Below are 23,648 nucleotides of genomic sequence, written 5' to 3'. Positions count from 1 at the left end.
GCCGGGGCCCGCGCACGCGCGCCTCCCCGGCCCAGCCTTGCCCCCGTCCCCGCCGGTCCCGCGGTCCCACAGCGCCTGGTTGCCCCCAGCCCTCTCCCTCCTCCCACCCTCGCTGTGTCCCACCCTCCCTAGCTTTGTGCCCGGGGTGCTGAGCCGTTCCCCGTCAGCCGCGCCGCGGGAGGAGGGAGCCGCCACAGAGGAGCTGCCGCTCGCTGCCCCGGGCAGGGGCACAGGTAGGTGGCGGCCGCGGGCCGGGCCGCTCGCGGGGCCCCGGGTTGCGTGTGGGAGCGGGGGCGGGGTGTTAGGGAGCGGCGGGGTGGGGGAGGGGAAGCCCGAGAGGGACGGCGGGGCGCGGGTTGAGGGGAGGATGAGGTATATGGGTGTGGACGATGGATTTAAGGGTGGCGTAGGGGTGCGGGGGCAGGCTATGGGGACGTGTGAGAATTGGGGTTCGGGGCCGGGGTGGGATAGGGAGCAGGATTAGCCTGGGTGGACTCGGGGAGAGGCACGCGTGGGGAGAGAGCGGAACGAAGGCATGCGTGGGGAGAGAGCGGGAAGAAGGAATGGGGAAAGGAAATGGGATTTTAGGGGTTCAAGGAGGAAAAGAGCTAGGATAGGAATAGAGAGGGTGGGGTCTTGGGGACAGGGAAGAAAAGTTGGGGGTGTGGAATGCCAAGTTAGGGATAGGCGTGAAGGAAGAAGGTCTTGAAGATTGAGAACAGAAGGCAAGGAAAGGGTTGGAGAGATTGGGGGCCTAGGAGAGGGAAGCCCCTAGAGTGGGAAGACGGGAAGAATAGATGGTGGAGGGAAGGAGTGGGGGTGGAGGAGTTGGGGAAAGAAAGGGAGGCAGGTGGAGGTTGGGAGATTGGAGGTTGGAAGGGTTGGGTCTGTGGAACAAGCAAGCCACCTTTCAGCAGGAGCACGGAAGGGCTGGAAGGGTCTGAGGCTTGAGGCGGGCAGGGGAGCTGAGGTGAGCGAAGGGAGTGGGGTTAGGATTTTTGGTGTGAGAAGCGCTAGAGTTGTTAAGAGTCACATTGTGGGAGAGATTGGCATGTTCTTGGGGGGCAGTAGGGAGCCTGAGAGAGGAAAAGGTATGGATGAGAAGGCAGTAAAGTGCATATTATAGGAAAAAAGTAGTGAGGAAAGTTGAAAATTGAAGAATGGGGACACACAGAACAATGAAGGTGGATTGTTGGTTATTGCTGGTTTAGAACTACCCACAGTTTAGTTTCTGTTCAGGTTTTTATTTAGAAATTTTCCCAAGAATACTGCATTTTCAGATAAACTAAGTGTGGGCAGCCTTGGGATGAAGGCCATGGGCTGGCAGATGTTCTCCTGGTATATAGATGTAGCTCATTTTGGGCCTGGCAGAGGGAAGAAGGGAGGCCTCGTTGTAACTGTCTTGGCTCTGTTCCCACCAGCTCTTTCCCTAGATGTGCACCGGTTTTCGTTTTTTTTTTTTTTCAATCTTATCCCTTCCCCCTCCCCTCAGGCTTCAACCAGTGAATACTAGAGGGATCAAACAGGTGGGTGAGATTAATTTTTCACATTTTTTTTTTTTCTATCCTTAAGGCTGATGTCATATTTTTAGTCTTGAGAAACAGCATCATGCCAAGGAAAGAGCTTGAGCTTTGCAGTAATGCGACCCTGAGATTGAATTCTGGCTCTGCCACTTACTAGCTCTGTTCTAGAGTAAGTTATTTTACTTCCGTGGGTCTCTTTGTCTATTAAAAGGCAATACTGACCTCATAGGTTCATTAGAGATTACATGAGATCACTTTATATAGTACCTAACAGTGCTTGGCAACTGGTAGGTGCTTAATAAATGGTAGCCATCATCCAGTATCGTTAAACATCATAGTTATTCCTACAACTTACTATTCTTAGGGGATTTTTATCTTACTTTATCTTCTGAAGTTAGGTATTTTCTTCTTCTCTTCAAATTAGCTGTAAATTCAGCTCATAATTTTACCCTGTGGGCTCCCTGATAACCCCAGTTCACCTGACTGGGATAGTCATGCTTTTTGCTTGGAAAACTGGATTCAAGGTCTAAAAAACTGTCATGTGTAGTATCAATAATTTTATCTGGCCTTTTTCAAGAAAGCTGTATAGAACTGAGTTTTTAATGTAATACAGCTATGTTTCATTCATTTGATGAAATGGTACACTTCGTGGTAACTTTGGCTCTCTTGTGGTGACCAAATGCTAGAACATACATGATTATAATATTTTTCTATGCTGTCGTATGGGTTACAAAGCTGCCTTACTGTAGCAGGCTGGGAGACTATCAAAATGTCGCTGTTACTCTTGATCCAATATATAATACAGCTACTACGATCTACATTGGACATTGTTATTATTGTAGTGACTAAGTATTTTAATTTTTCAATTTGGATGGGGTTTTCACCATGGTTTAGAACAGGTCCATTTGTAATACACCACCCTGTACACCATCCTGTACATTAGCGAGGGTCAAATAAACCCAAGTAGAGAAGTTTTATGTAGAATTCTCTTGCCTTTCTGGTCCTTAGCCTTGAAGGGTTCAAATGTTAATTTAATGCTTAGATCATGTTATAGTACCTCAGATCATGTTATAGTACCTCATAGACTCTCAGGAAGCTCCTTTTTGGGAGAATGCAGGACGTGCTGATTTAGTAGTAGAAATTAAAGGACACCAGGATTCCTGAACCAAAGTCAATTCCTCCAGTGGCTTCTGGACAAATGATGTGGGTTTACTCTCCAGGAAAAAATTGTATTTATTTTTTCCTCATTTAGAAAGAGAAATGGTATTTGATGGGTAATCTAAAGAAAAACAAACAAAAAACCAGAACCGTTCCCTTTTCTTGAAAATGATCCCTGGAAGCCAAAGCATCCCAGATTTTGAGGAGCCCAGATTAGGGTCCTTACTCTAGTCCCAAGCTGCTTGTGCCCTCTGCTGGATGGAATCAGACTTCTGATTTTCATCTGAAGTGGTCACCCACCCACCCAGCCATCCATCCATTTGTCCATTTTACAACAGTATTTGTGGAAGACACTATTAGGGGTGAGGGTTGGGGGCAATACAGATGGGCAGACCCTGTTTCATTGCTCAGGGAGTTCACAGTGTATTCATCCACTATAATAGGGTATCTTCCATAGAATTTGTCTTTCTGTTGTTAAAATCACGTCAGTCCTTTTTAGGGCCATACCTAGCATCTGCTTTCTGATCTACAGGTAGAGTAGAGCTCTGAATGTTAAATGACAGGGATAAAAAACCAAAGGACATCTGCTTTACTTCCTCAGTCAAAATTAAGGTCTGCAAGGTTGGAGGGTCCAGATGCTCACCCCTACTGGAAGAAGAACTCAGAATAAATGAGGCATCTCCTTAGCAGCAGGCGCTGTAAATGCTGGCAAGAGAAAAGTATGGGTTGTAAGAGCTAGCACTGTGACAGAATTTTTTTCCCCTTGTTTTTTAGTTTAGTTGTCTCCCACCCCTTGTAGTACCAGTAGCAATATACTCCCATCGTCTGCTTTGCCTTTGCCACCTGCAGAATGGTCTGGCAAGTGGGGGAGGAGCCTGCAGCTGTTGCCTGGAAAAGGAGCTGGCTCCTAGCAACAGTATCAGCAGGCCCTGCAACTGAGAGCACTAAGTTTGTCCTTTGAGGTCTTACCCTTCCTTTCATACAGTTCAGCAAATATCTTTTGAGGGCTTACTTAGTGCTAGGCACTATGTCAGGCCTGGGAAAGATAGATGAATCAAATAAGTACCTTGCCTTCAAAAAGCTCACCACTCTGGGTACATTAACAAGTGAACAGACATAGTACATGGTGCTAAGTGCTATGTAGGAGAGACTAGGTGCTCTGGGAAAACCAGACAGGCACATACTGGTGCAGGGGTTAGGGAAGGTTTCCCAGAAGAGGAACGATGTTAATGATGAGTAGGAATTAGCTAGGTCAGGGAGGCAGAGCAGGATGTTCCAGCCAAAGGGAACAGAACGGGCAATGGCCAGTGGGACATGAGAGCATGGCCAGTTTACCTGGGTAGTATGACAGGGCCAAAGATTGTAGGACATAAGGAGATGAGCAGGAAAGAGTGAGGCTCTAGAGCTAGGCAGAATACTCTTCTCTCGTGCTTTTATACACATAATTATCCTTGAGAGAAACATGGATAGTACTGATTCCCACACACAGGACCATTATTTCATCTCCAGAGACTCAGCATTTTTGATCACGGACTTAAATGTGGCTGACACTCGTAAGTGGCTTCAGGGCCACATTGTGGCCCCACATTGATGCAGAAGAAGCTGAGTTGGTTCACTCTAAAACTCAATCATATTCTTTTAGGGATATTATCAGGCCTGTATGATATTCTACCTCTCTTCTCCCTTTAAATTGTAGAAATGATCATCAAATAAATACCTTCATTTTATTTAACATAGCACTTTTTCATGTATTTTGAAATCTCACGGTTACTCAGGAGGAAAACAAGTATTCCAGTTCTTGGGCACATAATATTACCCACATGACTGCAGAAATGCCCAACTGTTTGACTTTTTTATGTTAAAACTGCCCTAATAGAACTTTAATAGATACGAAGTGTCCAAAGGCTAGAATAGCTTTTATGTAGCTCTTGTAGTGGAGGTGTTTATTTCTAGATTAAAAAAAAATCCTGTTACTTTTGGGCTTTGTAAAATTTAGCAAATGAGTAAACGTTGGTTGCACACTATCTGCTCAGGGACTGTAAGATGCCAGGGCACTGTGTTATAGAGTCTGCATGAATTCAACATGGTTCCCCCTCTCAAGGAGCTCAAAGCAGCAGATGGCAGACTCAGAAACAAATAAATAGAACAGTGAACCAAGCGCAACCAAGAAGTTTGTGGACTGTGTCAAGCTAGCCAGGAAGTTAATTTATTTCTAGTCTTTTTTCTGTGTGTAAACACATTTTTAAAAAATTTATAATTTTAATCACTTTATCACATTCCATGGTACGTATAAGTCGAACGTATTTATTAACATCCCAATTATTGGACATTTAGGTTATTTTCCAATTGTTTTGCTAGTATAAACTTGCTGCCATTAATTTACACATAAATGAATCTTTGCTGACATCTGTGACAACTTCCTTAGTGTGAATTTTAAAGATGAGATTTTGACCTGGGGTTTTTGTTGTTGTTGTTGTTGTTGTTGTTTTGGAGTCTTGTTCTTGTCACCCAGGCTGGAGTGCAGTGAAACGATCTTGGCTCACCATAACCTCTGTCTCCTGGGTTCAAGCGATTCTCTTGCCTCCGCCTTCCGAGTAGCTGGAACTACAGGCACACACTCGGCTAATTTTTGTATTTTTAGTAGAGATGGGGTTTCACCATGTTGGCCAGGCTGGTCTCGAACTCCTGACCTCAGGTGATCCACCCGCCTCGGCCTCCCAAAGTGCTGGGATTACAGGCGTGAGCCTCTGCGTCTGGCCTTGACCTGGGTTTTGAAAGATGAGTAGGAGATGGCCAGATAAACAAGAAAAAGGGGAGAGTAGGAAGGGGCATTCCAGGTAGAGGCAATAAAGGCAACCTCGAATGCCAAAGTTCCCAGGCAACTGGTAAGTTTTGCTTTTCCTAAAACAGCCACCAGTCCTGCCTGGTAGGCTCATAAAGCCCTGGGCACAGCAAGATGAAGTTACATGTTACAAATGGCATTTTAATTGGATTTGCTTCCCTGTGCCTTGCTTTCACAGTTGCTACCAAGGCAATGTCTTACTACCTCAGCTCAGAAAACCACCTAGACCCAGGGCCCATCTACGTGCGAGAAAATGGGCAGCTGCACATGGTCAATCTGGCTCTGGATGGTGTCAGGAGTAGCCTGCAGAAGCCAAGGCCTTTCAGACTATTCCCCAAAGGCTTTTCTGTGGAGCTTTGCATGAACAGGGAAGACGACACTGCACGGAAAGAGAAGACTGATCATTTCATCTTCACATATACCCGGGAGGGGAATCTTCGGTACTCCGCCAAATCCCTCTTCAGCCTTGTCCTGGGCTTCATCTCCGACAATGTGGATCACATTGATTCCCTTATTGGCTTTCCTGAGCAGATTGCCGAAAAGCTGTTCTCTGCTGCTGAAGCCAGACAGAAATTCACTGAGCCAGGTGCAGGGCTGAGGGCTTTACAGAAATTCACTGAGGCCTATGGAAGTTTGGTGCTTTGCTCCCTGTGTTTGCGAAACAGGTGGGTATTCTAATTAGGTTATTCAGTATTTTATTGGGTGTGTTAATTCTGTCAAGCTCTGGGGCTTAGTGGGCTCAGGGGCTTCCCTCATCAAATAGCACTTCAGGTTAGAACTTCCATATACAAAGTGAAAGACCATATTGAAAAAATCACTCTTCCTTCTCCTCATGTCTTAGACGAGACGACACTTAACTTTATTCTGAAATCATTTTACAAGGATTAGTTGTCACAGCTCCTCCATTAAGTAGAAAATATTCTTCTACCAGCTTTCAAAGAGAAAATAGAAAAGACAAAATGTGATCTGCCAAATATCTCTTGATATGCTCTTGCAGATGGGGAGAGTAGTATCCAGAGTTTGGGGGCCTGTTTTTGGTTTTCAGACCACTAAATACTGACCATTAGATAAAAAATGACCTTAAAAGATTGGGTGATTAAAATTTCAAATATCCTAAAGTTTGGCAATTCTCAGATAAAGTCCCTACATTAAGGTCTATAGTCTAACAAAGCAGATATTTTTTCTCTTGTGACTTGCCTTTGCTCATATGCTTTATTTAAAATTTTTACTCTACCATCATGTAAAAACACTTTCAAAACATCTAATTTCTTTTTAAACTTGCAAAAAACAATAAAAATATACAAGGCAAACAATTTAAACACAAACACAGAGGGGCATAAAATGAAACAGAAGCCTTCTTCCTATCTCATCTCCAGTTTCCTCTCCCCAGAGACCAAATACTGTTACCAGTTTTTAAAATACCATTCTAAAGATATTCTACACACATACATGTTTATGTAGTTCCCTTCTTTGTTATACAAATGGCAGCATGCTGCATACATTCTAATGGACCTTGCTTTCTTCACATAATTTGAAAATCATTTATCATCAATATTGGTAGGTTTTTTTTTTCTTCTTCTTTTGAGACAGTCTCACTCTGTCACTAGGCTGGAGTGGCAGTGGCATCTCAGCTCACACTGCAACCTCCAACTGCCTGGTTCAAGCGATTCGCCTGCCTCAGCCTCCCCAGTAGCTGGGATTACGGGCATGTGCCACCATGATTTTTGTATTTTTAGTAGAGACAGGATTTCACCACGTTGGCCAGGATGGTGTCGATCTCTTGACCTCGTGATCCGCCCACCTCAGCCTCCCAAAGTGCTGGGATTACAGGCGTGAGCCACCGTGCCTGGCCTACTTGTAGGTTTTAAAAATAGCTTTATTGTATACTACTGTATGAACTATTCTGTGATTAGACCTGAAAGGCAGCTTACTGTTTTTTTTCTTTTTTTTTTTTTGAGATGGAGTTTCACTCTTGTTTCCCAGGCTGGAGTGCAGTGGTGCAATCTCGACTCACTGCAACCTCCGCCTCCCAGATTTAAGCAATTCTCCTGACTCAGCCTCCTAAGTAGCCGGGATTACAGGCACCCACCACCACGCCCGGCTAATTTTTTGTATTTTTAGTAATACGGGGTTTCACCACGTTGGCCAGGCTTGTCTCAAACTCCTGACCTCAGGTGATCCACCCGCCTCAGCCTTCCAAAGTGCTGGGATTACAGGCGTGAGCCACTGTGCCCAGCCGGCAGCTTATCTGTATGAGCATTATAACAAGGGCTGAACAAAAAATGTATGTAAGAGAAAGCCATATCTGAAAACAGAAGGTAAACTCATATGCTTAATAAAGGAAAAATGATCTTTATTTAATCAGCTCATAGAATTAATGGTTTCACCACAGGCCAAATACTATATTTTAAAAAGAAAAGACATAAACACATGTAGAAAAGGACAGAAACTTGGCTCATAAACTGAGCAGGCACCTTGAAAGCTCTGTCTCTGGACTATGGTCTCAGTCGTGGCTGGGCTTGGAGCTGCTGCCAGTGGAAAGGAAAAAAATTACCTTGCCTAAAGGAAAAAGTCAAGCAATATTTCATTGTAGCTTATGCATTTAAAATACATTTTACCCTTCATTTTTTCTTCCAAGTTATTTATGTATTCGTTGTTGAAAAGTTAGAACAGTGGCAAAATAGAATTGTGATGTATATCTTGTTTTAAAATTATTTTATGAAAGCAATATATACTATTTGGGGAATACATAAAATTGTGGTACTAAAAAATTCATAATCTCACGTGATCATTTTCAAATATATTATTTTTATGCATTTGGGAATATATACTTTGTACAACTTGTATTCTGTTTTTTCCCCACCTACCTTTATAGCTTAATATTTCCCATGCTATTGAAAATGCTGTTTATCCATTTGCAATATCTGGATACTGTTGTAGTGGCAGATTGGTCGGACTGGAATGAGAATAGCACTCTTCATTCACATTTGATGAGGACATAAATTAGTGTAGCATTTCTGGAATCAGGTTGGCAATATGTATCAAGAACCTTGAAAACATCCATACTGTTTGTTTGACCCATTAATTCTACTTACTAAGAATCTATTCTAATCCCTAATGTAATAATCAAAGATGGGAATGGATATTTTTACAAAAGAGTGTTCATTGTAGTACTGTTTGTATGAGTGAAAATCTAAAAACTAAGTGTTCAACAGTAGGGAATTGGTTAAGCAAATTATAGTATATTTATATGATGAAATATTATGTAACTATTAAGATAATATTCTAAGAAAGAGATTTTTAAAATGTATGTACTGCATAGATAGAAAAAAGAAACCTACCAAAAAGTAGTCTAGATGGTGGGATTGGAATTGATTTTATATTCTTTATACTTTTCTATATTTTATTTTTTTCAATGAAAGTGATACATTATCAGAAAATGTAAGAAACATTTACATTTATATAATAATCAGAAAATATAGGAAACTTTTTTTTTTTTCTTTTTGAGACAGGGTTTCACTCTGTTGCTCAGGCTTGAGTGCAGTGGCGTGATCTTGGCTCACTGCAGCCTTCGCCTCCCAAGTTCAGGTGATTCTCCCACCTCAGCCTCCCGAGTAGCTGGGACTACAGGCGCCTGCCACCGTGCCCAGCTAATTTTTGTATTTTTTGGTAGAGATAGGGTTTCACCATGTTGACCAGGCTGGTTTTGAACTCCTGACCTCAAGTGATCCACCCACCTCAGCCTTCCAAAGTGCTGGGATTACAAGCGTGAGCGACCACGCCCAGCCAGAAAATACAGAAAACATTCTGAACATAATCTTTTAGCCTGTATTTTATTGCTGCAATTCCAGACTTGACTGTCTCATTCAAATGTAAGACTTTGAATTGTGATCAAAACCCCTCTTCTTTTGAATCCTTGGAAGGAAAATAGAGGGCAGGAAATTTGAGGCTGCATTTGCAATCCAGGGCTGTAGCTGCAGTCCAAGAGGTTTTGTCAGCACAAAGGAGTTCAGGTCAAAAGTAATGAGCTTGAAAAAATAAATGAAAATAAAATAACTGGGTAGGTGCAGGCACTTGCTATCTTGGGGTTAAGTCACAAAGCTACCTGCCAGAAGCAAGTGTCTTTGCAACTGGATTCCAACCTTACGAAAACTCTCTTCTTTGTGTTGAAACCCCAGTGATTTTTAATCCCGCTGGTGGTCACGGGGAGGCAAGTATGTTTTCCTTAAAATACCACCTTTTGTTATTGACATAATAGTAATAGCTACTATTTCATGAGGTCCTGCAAGATGCCATGGAATTTTAAAATACTGTTTCTCTTTTTCTCAAAAATCCTGAAAAAACTTGTATTCTGTTTTTTCCCCACCTACCTTTATAGCTTAATATTTCCCATGCTATTGAAAATGCTGTTTATCCATTTGCAATATCTGGATACTGTTGTAGTGGCAGATTGGTCGGACTGGAATGAGAATAGCACTTTTCATTCACATTTGATGAGGACATAAATTAGTGTAGCATTACACTAGATGTAGAAGTAATCATTGGCCCCATTGTGTAGCTGGAGAAATTGAGGGTCAGAAAGGTTAAGTAACTGTCTCACAATCACACAAGTAATTGGGCTGTTAGAATCCAAACTCAGATCTGGTCTGTGCTCTTTCTATTGCCTTTCCACTGTACCGTTCTGAACCCTTTAAGGGAAAATTTGGAAGACTGGTTGCAAGCAAGAACCTAGAGCTTCGATTATGTCCTAGATTGGCATCTAGTAGTGTCTGTGGCCTAACACGTTTGTTCCTCAACCTTGAGTTTCGTAATGTTTCTTAATCACATTACACAGTGTTATGTCCTTTGCAGAGAACCCTTGTTTCAGAATTACTAAAAATCTTTTGGTTAATTGATCAAAGGATATGTGTTTTCCTTTCTCTGATTGCCAGTAATCCCCTAAATCCCCATTAACACACTTCAACTCTGTGATTGGAAGGTGAAAAACAGCAGCTGTATTTACAGTGCAATTAAAATACATCTGAGTAAATAAGGCTCTTTTGTGTACCCAGCTGAGCTCGATCTCCAGACAGCTTAGGTTCCACCCTTTAAAGGGGTATCAGTGCCTCAGGCCATCTGTACCTAGCAGCCAGGCCAGTCATTAGTTTGAGTACATCTTTTTTTGTTTGGAAGTAGGAAGAAAAGAGATTAACTCCCCTCTTGCCCTCTGATTATTCCATCCTGTTTTTGGCAGTTGTGATCCTGCTGATGGAAGAGAGGTGTGACCTCTTAGGTGTAACCCCACTGATCCTAACACACCATCTTACTGTGGAAACTTCTAGACATCCAAGAGGAAGGTGGATGAGAGAGGCCTGCTCTTGCCACAAGTCAGTTTCCCTGTCCTCTTAGGTTCCTCTCCTCTCCGTTTCCTGTCACACCTAATCCCTTTCATTTTTTCTCACTGACCTCATCTGAGATAGATGAACCACTAGAAAGCAGGGCGGAGGCCCCAGCCTGGGCTGTGGAATGCTGTTTTGATCTCCTTTCCCTCTCCAGAGGCTTCCCTGACGCTTCCAGATAACAACTTGGCAAGGTGCTACAACGTAATTAAGTTGCTGGTGCTCAGGGTTTGTCTTAATATCCATCTAGACTGGAGTGAGTCCTTGTAGCAGTCTTGCTGTACATACTTTTGGAGTAAAGTTAGGGTAACAAAGGCACAGGGAAGTGTTCAGGCAAGATAAAATGTGATGTGCCAAATATCTCTTGGTATGTTCTGGGGGATGTGCAGATTGGAAACCGGTCTTGACCTTGCTCCAGTTTTCAAATCACAGGATGTTGAGCATTAGATTAAAAGCGACTTTAAAAGAATTAGTAATTAAAAATTTGAGTATCCTAAAGTTTGGAAATTCTCAGGTAAGGTCCCAACACCAATGCCAAGGTCTGTCTGATAACAAAGCAGATGTCTTCACTTGTGACTTTCCTTTGCTAATATACATTTTTTTATTATTCAGAATTTTTATTTCACCATCACATAAAAAGATGTTCAAGGCATTTACTAATTGAAAACTTCAGCCTTTGCCCTGATAGTAATTAGTGAAGTCTGCTTATTCCATAGTACTGTGTCCTGATAGGGTGGTGGGATGTTGACTATGATAGAAATCCGCAAATGGTAATGCTTTAAGAGGAGTTGGGGGAAGCTATTGATTGCTCTCCATGCTTTATAGGTATCTGGTGATTTCAGAAAAACTTGAGGAAATTAAGTCTTTCCGGGAGCTGACCTGCCTGGATCTTTCATGTTGCAAGCTTGGAGATGAGCATGAACTTCTAGAACATCTCACCAATGAAGCCCTATCTAGGTACTGACCTGTCACCACTTGTAGATGAATTGTTTCAGTATTGTTTTAAAGGCTGATCCAACAGGATTATCTTCAGGAGTGCTGATTACTTCCTCTTCTTATGTTGATTTGCTTATTTTTTTCTAAAACATTGTCAATCTCCAAATCTCCATTTACTTGGTACAAGCAATGTAGATTAGACAACCCTTAGAAAGTCAGTCAGTTGACTCAAGTCAGTTAGTTGATTCTCTTTTTCTAAGTAACTTTTATTTAAACATGTAATACTTGAAGCTACCTGGGTTGAAAAATAGTTTTGCCCTTTATTTATTCTTTTCTTTTTTTTTTTGAGACAGTTTCGTTTTTGTTGCCCAGGCTGGAATGCAATGGCACAATCTCAGCTCACCACAACCTCCACCCGCCAGGGTTCAAGCAATTCTCCTGCCTCAGCCTCCCAAGTAGCTGGGATTACAGGCATGCACCACCACGCCCAGCTAATTTTGTATTTTCAGTAGATACGGGGTTTCTCCATGTTGATCAGGCTGGTCTCGAACTCCTGACCTCAGGTGGTCCGCCTGCCTTGACCTCCCAAAGTGCTAGGATTACAGGTGTGAGCCAACGCACCCAGCCCTATTTATTTGTTTTTTTAGATGGAGTCTTGCTTTTGTTGTCCAGGCTGGAGTGCAGTGGTGCGATCTCGGCTCACTGCAACCTCCACTTCCTGGGTTCAAGCTATTCTCTTACCTCAGCCTCCTGATAGCTGGGATTATAGGCGCCTCTCACCACGCCAGCTAATTTTTGTACTTTTAGTAGAGACAGGGGTTTTGCCATGTTGGCCAGCCTGGTCTGGAACTTCTGACCTCAGGTGATCTGCCCGCCTCGGGTTTTGCCCTTTATTTATCCAGTCCTAGTTTATTCTAGCAAGGGATGAGACATTATACCATAGTCAATAATCATTATCATTTGCTACTTTAACTATCAATGAGCTACAACTATAAAGGAAATGAGCTATTAAAGATAGCCAAAGAAATTATTTTCAGGAACCATGATTTAAAGAAATAGCCCAGTTCATACCATTCACAAATAGTCTGACTGCTCTCAGATTATTCTGACCAACAAAGAGGAGGACAGATGGATTCCTCTGTGGTTTTATAAACACCCAGAACAACAGCATTACAAACCTGGGTCTAACCTGCTACCTGAGGCCTGCTTCTGACAGTGACACCTACCTACTGCCCCATAAAAAGATACTGTTGTGTGAGCCTAGGCAGCACCAAGGCTCAGATTTCTTATGTGAAAACGGAGCATATTAATACACCAATTCCAGCTTAGCAGCAGATGGATTGGGTTATGGGTATATTTTATTAACCCAATCTGAAAATCTAGATTGATAAAGCTGGTTAAATTTAGAGGATGGTGTGCTCTGCAAAAAGAATTCTCATAGGAGTTCTTTAGCAGCCTTTCCTGACATATTTAGAATGTTTTTGATTTTCACACGATGTGTCAGAAAAGCAGCTTTTGTTTTAAAGTATATTTATCCCCTTAGTGGAAGTCCATTTATTCAACAATATACCTTTAGTGCCCTCTGCCCTCTGAAATTAGTACTGCATGACACTAAATTAACCCTCACTTGGTAACTGAAGTGGCACCAAAAAATCTTTTTTTTTTTTTTTGTGAGTCTCCTAGGCTGGAGTGCAGTAGTGCGAACATAGCTCACTGCAAGCTTTGAAATCCTTGGTTGAAGCCATCTTCCTGCTTCAGCCTCCCAAGTAGCTGGGACCACAGGCACACAGCACCTTGGCAAGCTAATTTTTAAAAATTTCTTTTAGGGATGGAGTCTCTAACTCCCAGGCCCAAGTGATCCTCCAGCCTCAGTCTTCCAAAGTGCTGACATTACAGGTGTGAGCCACCATGCCCAGCCCAAAAGAGCTTAACTCTGTTAAATGCATTGGGTATGAAATAGCAAGAGGTAGAGGATATGTTGTATTTTTAAATGAAAATGTTGAAAGCATGTTTTTATACCTAGACTGTCTCAAACTCTGAGTAATTTATGTATGTACTTTGTTACCCTAGTGTAACTCAGCTCCACCTGAAGGATAATTGTTTATCTGATGCTGGGGTGCGGAAGATGACAGCACCAGTTCGAGTGATGAAAAGAGGCCTTGAGAATCTAACGTTATTAGACTTATCATGTAAGTTTTCTTCGAAATTATAGATTATTTTAATGTTGGAAGAATGGCCTTAGAGATCATCTTGTTCTTCCCCTTCATTTTAGAGGTAAGAAAGGAAAGGTGACTTTCCAGGGTGCCATAGAAACTTGGTGGCAGAGCGGGACCAAGGCCAGAGACTCTTGACTCCTGGTCAAATGACTTTTCCAGCATATACCACCTCTTTAGGGTAGGAAAAACCCTTTCACATTCATCCATGCCACTCGCTGTGTGCAAACAGAGATACCTTTCATCATATTCATTGCATACTTAAAGGACTTTTGACTCATCTTTATTTTCCTTGAGCCTCTGATCCTTGGTATCTGTCAGCTAGGTCCTTTTTTATCAATGTTTGCCTGATGAAAAGCTGGATGAACGGATAACTTACTTGAATTAACAAGACATTGACTCCAATGGTAAGAGGTTGACAGAGATCATTTGCAATTGAACTGAGCATCCATTGACTCTATGGCAGGACAGTATGGTGCCAAAAGAATAGAAAGAGCAGGGGTTTGAGGTCCGAGGACCCTTCTTGCTCTGCCACTTTTACTACCAGTTATATACCTTTGGACCAGTTATTTAACCACTTTGAGCATTGGTTTTGGCCTTTGTAAAATGAGGATAATAATGAATGTCCTGTCTGCCTCCCAGGGAAGTGTATTCATTCACCAGATATTTTTTGAGCATCTATAATGTGCCAGGCAGTATGCTTATGGCCTTGAGGACTCGAGGCTAAGTGTAGTACTCTCTGACGCGAGAAAGTAATATATAAGAAAGGATTCTGAAAAAAAATGCAAGTTGGTAAGAGTGGTGATAGTATCTGTGTCTGAGTTCCCTTGAATATGTTTTTAAAATAAATGCTTTTACTTTGGAGGTGAAATGGCCATGAATAAAGTATGGTGAACCATTTTAACACATGTTTATATATGTTTTCATATGGTTCCAAATTAAACCCTTTGGGATAACTACCTGGTTCATTTATTTTTCTGCTCATCCCCAACTCCTAGAAAGTAAGAGCTGTAAAGGATCTTTAAGGATCATTGAGTGTAGCTCTTCTACATTATGAATAGTAAAGATCAGACTTCTGCATTTAATTTACTTTGAAAAGTTTGCCAACTCAAATGTTTTGTAGTTTATCATTGCCTGGACTTTTTTCTGAGCTTATTTTTGGTTGTCATTTTAACAACATTTATTTTGTAACAGAATGCTACCTTGTTTTTGACATCTAGGTAACCCTGAGATCACAGATGCAGGCATTGGATACCTCTTTTCTTTTAGGAAACTAAACTGCTTAGATATCTCTGGGACAGGGCTCAAGGTAAGACTTTTGGTTCCTTCACTCATTTTTCTAGACTCAGCAATTTGATATTTTGCCTGTGCTAATTGGTATTTAGAAAGGGCTGGTATTTATGATGGTCTTTATTTACTACTGAAAGCAAGTAAGAATTAACCAAATGCATTTGCATTTCTGATCTGTCTCTGCCTCACTAGGATATCAAAACCGTCAAGCACAAGCTCCAGACCCACATAGGCCTTGTTCACTCCAAAGTGCCTTTGAAGGAATTTGATCATAGTAACTGCAAGACAGAGGGCTGGGCTGACCAGGTACTCCAGATTTTTCTTCCCTGCTGTTGATGCAGCTTTTCATCTTAATTCCAAGTGTCTTATCCAACACATTGAATAAACAGTAATCCACTTGGTATTCCTTGGCTAAATTGTCATCTTCATGTCAAATTGGAGACACTGATGGGCTATAACTGGCCCATATACTTAAAGAATTGATGCCAGACCTTATATCTCATGCTCTGGTCACTAGATTGTGCCTTATCTTTACTGGACCTAGGAGAAAATGTCATCTTACAGATGTCTCAGAAAATAAGTGAATTCTGGCTTGCTATACAAAAAAGCAGTCTGACCCAACTTCAGAAGGACGGATTCTCTTAGTAGTATGTATATACAGGAGAGAGAATAAACTCTAGTGTCAGCAAATAAGGATTCAAATATGATTCTTCTCTTTCTTTTGGGAAAGTTTCTTACCTCCCACGGCCTTAGTGAGAAAGTGTCTCTCGTGTCCGTCTCTCACTGAGTCTTACCAGTGAGAGAACTTTACTTTGACTCCCTTTTGTCTTGATGGTCTTTCTTCACTTGGTAAAGTACAGACTTAAGTGAGATTCAGAGTCTTCTATGTAAGTTGGAAGTGAGAAAGTAACCAAGTAGGACAGCACAAGTAGATGTCACCTTCCCTGTGACTGGTGGCTTTCTCCTTTAGATGCTTTTAACCAGTGTTTCTTGGTGGAGGCCTAGAGGACCCACCAAACTGTCCAGGATCCCTTCTTAGCTCCAAGCCATAATGCATAATGGTAGAACTGTCTACCTGCTGGATTGTAGCATCACCTCTCCACAGTAAGCAGGGAGACTGGTGAGTTGTGTTTCAGAAGCACACTGAGCTTGGTCCAGAACATGCATGATGAAAGAATTACCATGGTGCATTGCCAGATAAAGTTTCTAGTGCTGTATGAGACCTAGATGCATCCAGTGGACTTGGGACAGGTGTGGGATGGTCTTACAAAGGCTTGCTGCAGTTTGATAGCAGGTGACATGGTGGAAAGAGCATAGGCTGTGGAGCCAGAAAGACCTGGGCATGGAATCCTGGCTCAGCAGCCCAATAGCTGTACAACCTAAAGCAACTTTCAGTCTCTGTCTTCATCCATAAAATGCAGAAACCAGGCTCTCTCTTGAGCAGGGCTTGGGAAGGATCAAGTAGAATACCTGACAGCCTGACCTGAGAGTAAGTTGATGACCAGTGCAGTCCTGCCCTCCACCCTCAGCTGGGCCCCTAGGACTTGGTAGCAATGCTTTGCTTTGCTTATGTCTTGGGGATCTGTTATTGAAACTGTTGCAGACTGACTCCACTCACCTGCCCTCATTCTTGTCTCACAGGGGTCCACTTAATTCCCTATTTCTGTCTCAGAATTTCTCCATTTCTTCAACCGTATTCCACTTCCCTACTATTGGAGAGAACAAGTATGCTCCTTTATTCTAGTCACAAGCCCTTTTTTTTCTTTTTTAAAAAATTTTGTTCCTGAAGATACCCAGTTTCCCTTGTGATAATTACTAATAATGATTTTTCCCTCCTGCCCCTGCCCAGCATGTCTTCATTTGTCCCTCTTTGTTGTCCATCTGCTTTCTGTAGATAAATGCAAGATGTCCTTATTCTAGCATGGTTCTCATTCCCCAGTGCAGCTGTGCATTGTTTCCTGTCCAGTCTGCCCCATCCCCTCGGTGCCTACTCAGTTCTTACTCCCTTGCGACTTAGTTCTGGCCTCTCCTGCTCTCCTGACAGGGTCCTCTTGAAGGTGGGTGGTGATATTCTTTACCTTCTTTGGCTTTCCTGCAGCGTTTGATAGAAACATGCATGCCTTATTATTTTTCTCTGGGCCTCTCTCCTGGCTCTCCCACAGCTTTCTCACTCTTCTGGCTGTGGCTGATTCCTCTTTCTTCCTCTCCTCTTCCACATCTCCACACTCCCCAGGTGCTCTTTCAGTGTTCTTAGAGCTCCAGCTGTCCTTGCGAGGATGACTCTGCATTCCTCTCTAGACACTAGAGCCATTCCCAGGTATCCTCTGTAAATCTCCACCTGCCATCTCAAATTCAGCTTGTCCCAAACCAAACTCATTTTCTTCTTCCCCATCCCCGACCAGCTCTTATTGACATTCTTATTTCTGTTTAGTGGAAGGAAGCATCATTTTCCCTATTGCCCACTGAGTCAACACGTTTGATTAATCCATCCTGGTGTTCCCTGAAATCTGTTCCCATTTTTATCACCAGGAAATTATAGAAGAGATGGTAACTAATATTTATTAAGTGCCTTTTGTGTACCAGACACTGTGCTAAACTCTTTATGTATATTATCTTGTTTGATCCTTAAAATAGCCCTATGGAGTGTGTACTATCGTTGATCCTTAACAGATGAAGAAATTGAGACTAAGAAATCACTTGCCATGGGTCCCCTGGCAATTAAGTAGTGGAGCCAACTCTGGAACTGGTTTTTTGTTTGTTTTTAAATAGAGATGGCGTTTCACCATGTTGCCCAGGCTGGTCTCGAACTCCTGGGCTCAAGGAATCCTACCACCTCGGCCTCCCAAAGTGCAAAGATTATAGGTGTGAGCCACTATGCCTGGCCTGGAACTGTATTCTTTTTTTTTTTTGAGACAGAGTTTTGCTCTGTCGCCCAGTCTGGAGTGCAGTGGCGTGATCTTGGCTCACTGCAACTTCCGCCTCCCGGGTTCGAGTGATTCTCATGCCTCAGCCTCCCGAGTAGCTGGGACCACCACGCCTGGCTAAATTTTGTATTTTTTAGTAGAGACAGGGTTTCATCATGTTGGCCAGCCTGGTCTCGACTGCGATCCGCCTGCCTCGGCCTCTCAAAATGCTGGGATTACAAGTGTGAGCTACTGAGCCTGGCCTGGAACTATATTCTTAAATTCAGTGTTGTACTGCCTATGTCCTGAAAATGTTTTTCTTGACCTTTTTTATGGTCATTTCATTGCATTCCATAATAAAAAAAAATATTAAATTTAAAGTTCTTGTTATTCGTGGTATACTGAGAGGATCATTAGCTTTTCTTTCTTTTTTTTTTTTTTGAGACGGAGTCACTCTGTCACCCAGGCTCGAGTGCAGTGGCATGATCTCAGCTTACTACAAGCTCCGCCTCCTGGGTTCACGCCATTCTCCTGCCTCAGCCTCCCGAGTAGCTGGGACTACAGGCGCCCGCCGCCACGCCCAGCTAATTTTTTTGTATTTTTAGTAGAAACCAGGTTTCACCGTGTTAGCCAGGATGGTCTCGATCTCCTGACCTTGTGATCCGCCTGCCTTGGCCTCCCAAAGTGCTGGGATTACAGGGGTGAGCCACCACGCCCGGCCTAGCTTTTCTTTATGTATAGTTTATATTCAGGCATTTTTCTTTTCTTTTTTTTTTTTGAGACCGAGTCTCGCTCTGTTGCCCAGGCTGGAGTGCAATGGCGTGATCTCAGCTCACTGCAAGCTCCGCCTCCCGGGTTCACGCCATTCTCCTGCCTCAGCCTCCCGAGTAGCTGGGACTACAGGCACCCACCACCATGCCCAGCTAATTTTTTTTTTTTGTATTTTTAGTAGAGACGGGGTTTCACTGTGTTAGCCAGGATGGTCTCGATCTCCTGACCTCGTGATCCGCCCGCCTCGGCCTCCCAAAATGCTGGGATTATAGGCATGAGCCACCGGGCCCAGCCACTTATTTCTAAAAGAATTGGTAGCAGCTTATAATAAAAATATATTTGTAACAGTTTAAAAAGTAAAAACTGGTCATGATAATGTTATGAGAGTATAGAAACATGGGCGTTTTACATACAAGAGTTTGAGTTATAGTTGGAGTATTTTAAGGCACGAGAGTAAGTCTAGGAATGTGTGGAAAGTGTTACGACTAAAGTTTTAAGTTTTAATATTTAGTTTAAGGATATGTAATTTATTTCCAGCTTGGAATAAAGATGAAAATAGACAAGGAAATCAGCTTTATAGATTTCCCTTAGTCATGCAGATACATATATCCAACGTGTTTGCGTTCTGACTCAACTCCTGCATTAGAACAGAAAACTCAGACTTGATTTGGTTCTTATTCTTATCACCAGGCATCTGAAGTAAAATTTCCCAGAGGGGTTTGTGCTTATGGAGAGGGAAAAAGGGGGAACAAGAAAGGCTTGAGATTAAAATCTCGAGATTTTGTTTGGATTCAAATCTTTCCAAATATGTTTCAGATCGTTCTGCAGTGGGAGCGTGTGACTGCGGAAGCTGTGAAGCCACGGGAAACCTCAGAGCCTAGAACGACAGCTCAGCGCTTCTGTGAGAAATTCCCTTTCCTTTGAAGTTTTTTGCCCTTTATTTGCATCCTTAAAGCAGTTTCACCTGTTTTCCCTCCTTGGAAAAATTAATTATGGTAGTATTGGCTTATTTATGATCACCAAGACTTGTATTCCCTTAGCATAGCTTACAGTAGAAGTTCACACTTAGCTTTGAGCATCAGCACCAGGAAGACAGCTTTTTAAAATTACTTATGTATCATCTTGTTCCAAAAAAGATTTGTGGTGGTACAAAAGTAGATAGAATACAGAAGATGAAAAAGGAATTAAGTGTAGCCAGAAGTTGGAATCAGCCCATGTGTCCATCAACAGATAAATGGATAAACAAAATGTGAAATGTACGTACAATGTATTTCAGGCTTTAAAAGTAAGGAAACTTTGACACAACGTGGATGAGCCTGCAAGATGTTATGCTAAGCAAAATAAACTAGTCACAAAAGGACAAATACTATGTGATTGTTCTTGTATAAGGTAGCTAGGTTAGATTCATAGAACAAGCAGAATGGTGGTGGTGACTAGGGAGGCAGGGGTGGCACAGGCAGGAATAGGGAGTTATTGTTTAATACGTGCAGAGTTTCATTTGTACAAGGTAAAAAGAGTTCTGGAGATGGATGGTGATGATTGCACCACAATGTGAATGTCCTTAATACCGCTGAACTGTACACTTAAAAATGGTGCAAATGGTAAACTTTATGTTATGTATATTTTATCATGATTTTAAAAGAGAAGGAATTGATGAAATCAAAGTGAAGAAAATATAAAGGTACCAAGTAAGAATCCAGGACATACCAAAAAAAATGTAAAATAGGTTGTATCGTTTGCTCTTTGGCCCTTAGAAGACGGAGTCAAATCCAGATTTCAAATAATGAAGGCTAACATTTTGGGGACTTTTAGTGTGTGTCAAGCATTGTGCTAATCACTTTATGTACATTATTTCATTTATCTTCATATTACCCTTATGAAATAGGTTTTGTATCCCTATAGAGGTGATTAAACAGAATTTCAGACAAGTCACTTGCCCACGGTCACTTCTAGGAAGAGGCAGATCTAGGATTTAAATCCAAATCTGTCAAACTGTAGTATGAGTCCTTGCCTTCAACCTATGCCTGCATGCATACCACAGCGACCTTACAGGGCACTCAAGGCAAAATGCAGTCAATGCAGATATCACCCTGTTTGGGCCTTTGTCATATCCCTGGGGGTATCCTAGACTGATGAGGGGATTAGCATGCCAGTGTAGTGAACTCATCACCCTTCACCTCTGTCACAGATGGGAAGCGGTCTCGAGCAGAAGCCCCACTGAAGTGTCCCCTGGCAGACCCCCACATGAACTCTTCTGAGAAACTCCAGTTCTATAAAGAGAAAGCCCCAGATTGCCACGGGCCAGTGTTGAAACACGAAGCTATCTCAAGCCAGGAGTCAAAGAAGAGCAAGAAGAGACCTTTTGAGGAGTCAGAGACAGAACAGAATAATTCTTCACAACCTTCAAAGCAGAAATATGTATGTCTTGCTGTGGATGACTGGGACTTGTTAAATTCCTATTGATTAGTAGATACAGGTTGACCTTTCTCTGGCCCCCAGCTCTAATGTTTGAGTAAAGGAGACTGAGGATGATTTACTTTTTGTTTGAATTTACCTATGGCATTAGCATAGCAAGCAGATATTTCTACTTTTGTGGTGGGGGAGGGGAATGCTATGGAAGTATGTAATAATTTCTAATGTATATTTTCAATACATAGTAATTTTTTCAAATAAACATTTTTGCTGTCCTTAAGTTCTGCTTGTGGATTATAGATTGGAGCCACAGGAAATAACACGTTGGTTTGGAATGGAAGGCCAGGTGAACTAACAAGGCAGCTTAGCATACCTCAGAGATACTGCAGATTTGGTTCCAGACCACCGCAGTAAAGCAAACACTGTAAAGTGAGTCACCAGACTTTTTCATTTCCTAGTGCATATAAAAGTTATGTTTTCACTATATAGCAGTCTATTAGATATTCAATAGCATTGTCTCCAAAAAACAAAAAAAAAGTACATACCCTAATTTAAAAATACTTTATTGCTAAAAAGAAAAGAAAATGCTAACAATTATCTGAGCCTTTAGCAAGTTCCAGTTGTTTTGTTGGTGGCTGGGGGGGTCTTTCCTTTGTTGGTGAATGGGTGCTAACTAATCAGGGTGGTGGTTGCTGAAGATTGGAGTGGCTGTGGAAATTTCTTAAAATAAGACAATGAAGTTTGCCACATGGATTGACTGTTCTTTCATAAAATATTTTGCTAGAGCACACGATGTTGTTTGATAGCATTTTACCTGCAATGGAACTTCTTTCAAAATTGGAGTCAGTCCTCTCAAACCCTGCTGCTGCTTTATCAACTAAGTCTATGTAATATTCTCCATCCTTTGTTGTTTCAACAATGGTCACATCTTTACCAGGAGCAGATTCCATTTCAAGAAACCACTTACTTTGCTCATCCGTAAGAAGTAAGTCCTTTTCCTTTCAAGTTTTATCATGAGATTGCAGCGTTTCAGTCCTGTCTTCAGGCTGCAATTCTAGCTTTCTTGCTATTTCTACCACATCTGCAGTTTCTTCCTCCACTGAAGTTTTGAACCCCTCAAAGTCATCCATGAGGGTTGGATTCAACTTCCAAACCTTTGTTAATGTTGACTTTTTTGGTTTTTTTTTGAGACAGAGTCTTACTCTGTGGCCCCAGCTGGAGTGCGGTGGCATGATCTCGGCTCACTGCAACCTCTGTCTCCTGGGTTCAAGTGATTCTCCTGCCTCAACCTCCCAAGTAGCTGGGATTACAGGTACATGCCACCATGCCTGGCTAATTTTTATATTTTTAGGAGAGATGGGGTTTCACCATATTGGCCAGGCTGGTCTTGAACTCCTGATCTCAAGTGATCCACGCCTCAGCCTCCCAAAGTGCTAGGATTGTAGGAGTGAGCCACCACACCCGGCCTAATGTTGATATTTTGACCTCTTCCTATGAATCACAAATGTTCTTAATGGCATCTAGAATGGTGAGTCTTTTCCAGGAGGGAAAGTTTAGTTTAGTTTTGTTTTTTGAGACAGGGTCTTGTTCTGTCGCCCAGGCTGGAGTGCAGTGGTGTGATCACAGCTCACTGCAGCCTCTACCTCCTGGGCTCAGGTGGTCCTCCCACCTCAGCCTTCCAAGTAGCTGGGACTACAGGTGCATGCTGTCACACATGGCTGATTTTTGTATTTTTTGTAGGGATGGGGTCTCACCATGTTGCCCAGGCTGGTTTCCTGGGTCCAAGAGATCTGCCCACCTCAGCTCCCAAAGTGCTAGGATTATACGCGTGAGCCACTCACCTGGCCTCCAAGAGGTTTTTAATTTACTTATTTACGTTGTCCAGATCTGTTAGAGGAGTCACTATCTATGGCAGCTATTGCTTTATGAAACATATTTAATAATAAGACCTGAAAGTTGAAATTACTCCTTGATCCATACGCTGCAGAATAGGTGTTGTGGTAGCAGGCATGAAAACAACATTCATCTTGTAAGTTTTTAGGTGATCAGGTACATTGTCTATGAACAGAAATATTTTGAAAGTGCCTCTAATTTGTGGACTACACACTGAGTAGCAAAGCTCTAGACCTTTACTGTCCAATATGTAGCTCCTAGCTACATGTAGCTATTAAATACTCGAAATGTGGCTGGTCCAAATTGAGATGTGCTATAAAATACACGCT

General features: G+C 42.2%; 1 protein-coding gene across 6 annotated transcripts; it reads left to right on the top strand.

Moving 5' to 3' along the window:
• The first annotated feature begins 22 nt into the window (after positions 1 to 22).
• LRRC42 (leucine rich repeat containing 42) lies at positions 23 to 21,706 on the top strand. 6 transcript variants are annotated; one of them, XM_065522197.1, is made up of 9 exons: positions 23 to 233; positions 1,573 to 1,692; positions 5,702 to 6,188; positions 11,727 to 11,858; positions 13,908 to 14,026; positions 15,271 to 15,359; positions 15,533 to 15,646; positions 19,831 to 19,915; positions 21,203 to 21,706. In XM_065522197.1, the coding sequence occupies exons 3-9, from the start codon at positions 5,716 to 5,718 to the stop codon at positions 21,475 to 21,477; spliced, it is 1,287 nt and encodes a 428-aa protein (XP_065378269.1). In that variant the 5' UTR covers positions 23 to 233; positions 1,573 to 1,692; positions 5,702 to 5,715; the 3' UTR covers positions 21,478 to 21,706. The 6 variants fall into 6 exon arrangements, with proteins under 6 accessions (XP_065378269.1, XP_065378266.1, XP_065378274.1 ...); XM_065522194.1 differs by lacking the exon at positions 1,573 to 1,692 and adding an exon at positions 1,493 to 1,526; XM_065522202.1 differs by lacking the exon at positions 1,573 to 1,692 and adding an exon at positions 1,422 to 1,526.
• Positions 21,707 to 23,648: the final 1,942 nt, after the last annotated feature.

The sequence above is a fragment of the Macaca fascicularis genome, chromosome 1 (assembly GCF_037993035.2).
Source record: "Macaca fascicularis isolate 582-1 chromosome 1, T2T-MFA8v1.1".
Taxonomy (NCBI): Eukaryota; Metazoa; Chordata; class Mammalia; order Primates; family Cercopithecidae; genus Macaca; species Macaca fascicularis.
The sequence above is the reverse complement of the archived record's forward strand: the minus strand, read 5'-3'. Positions and strand labels throughout refer to the sequence as shown.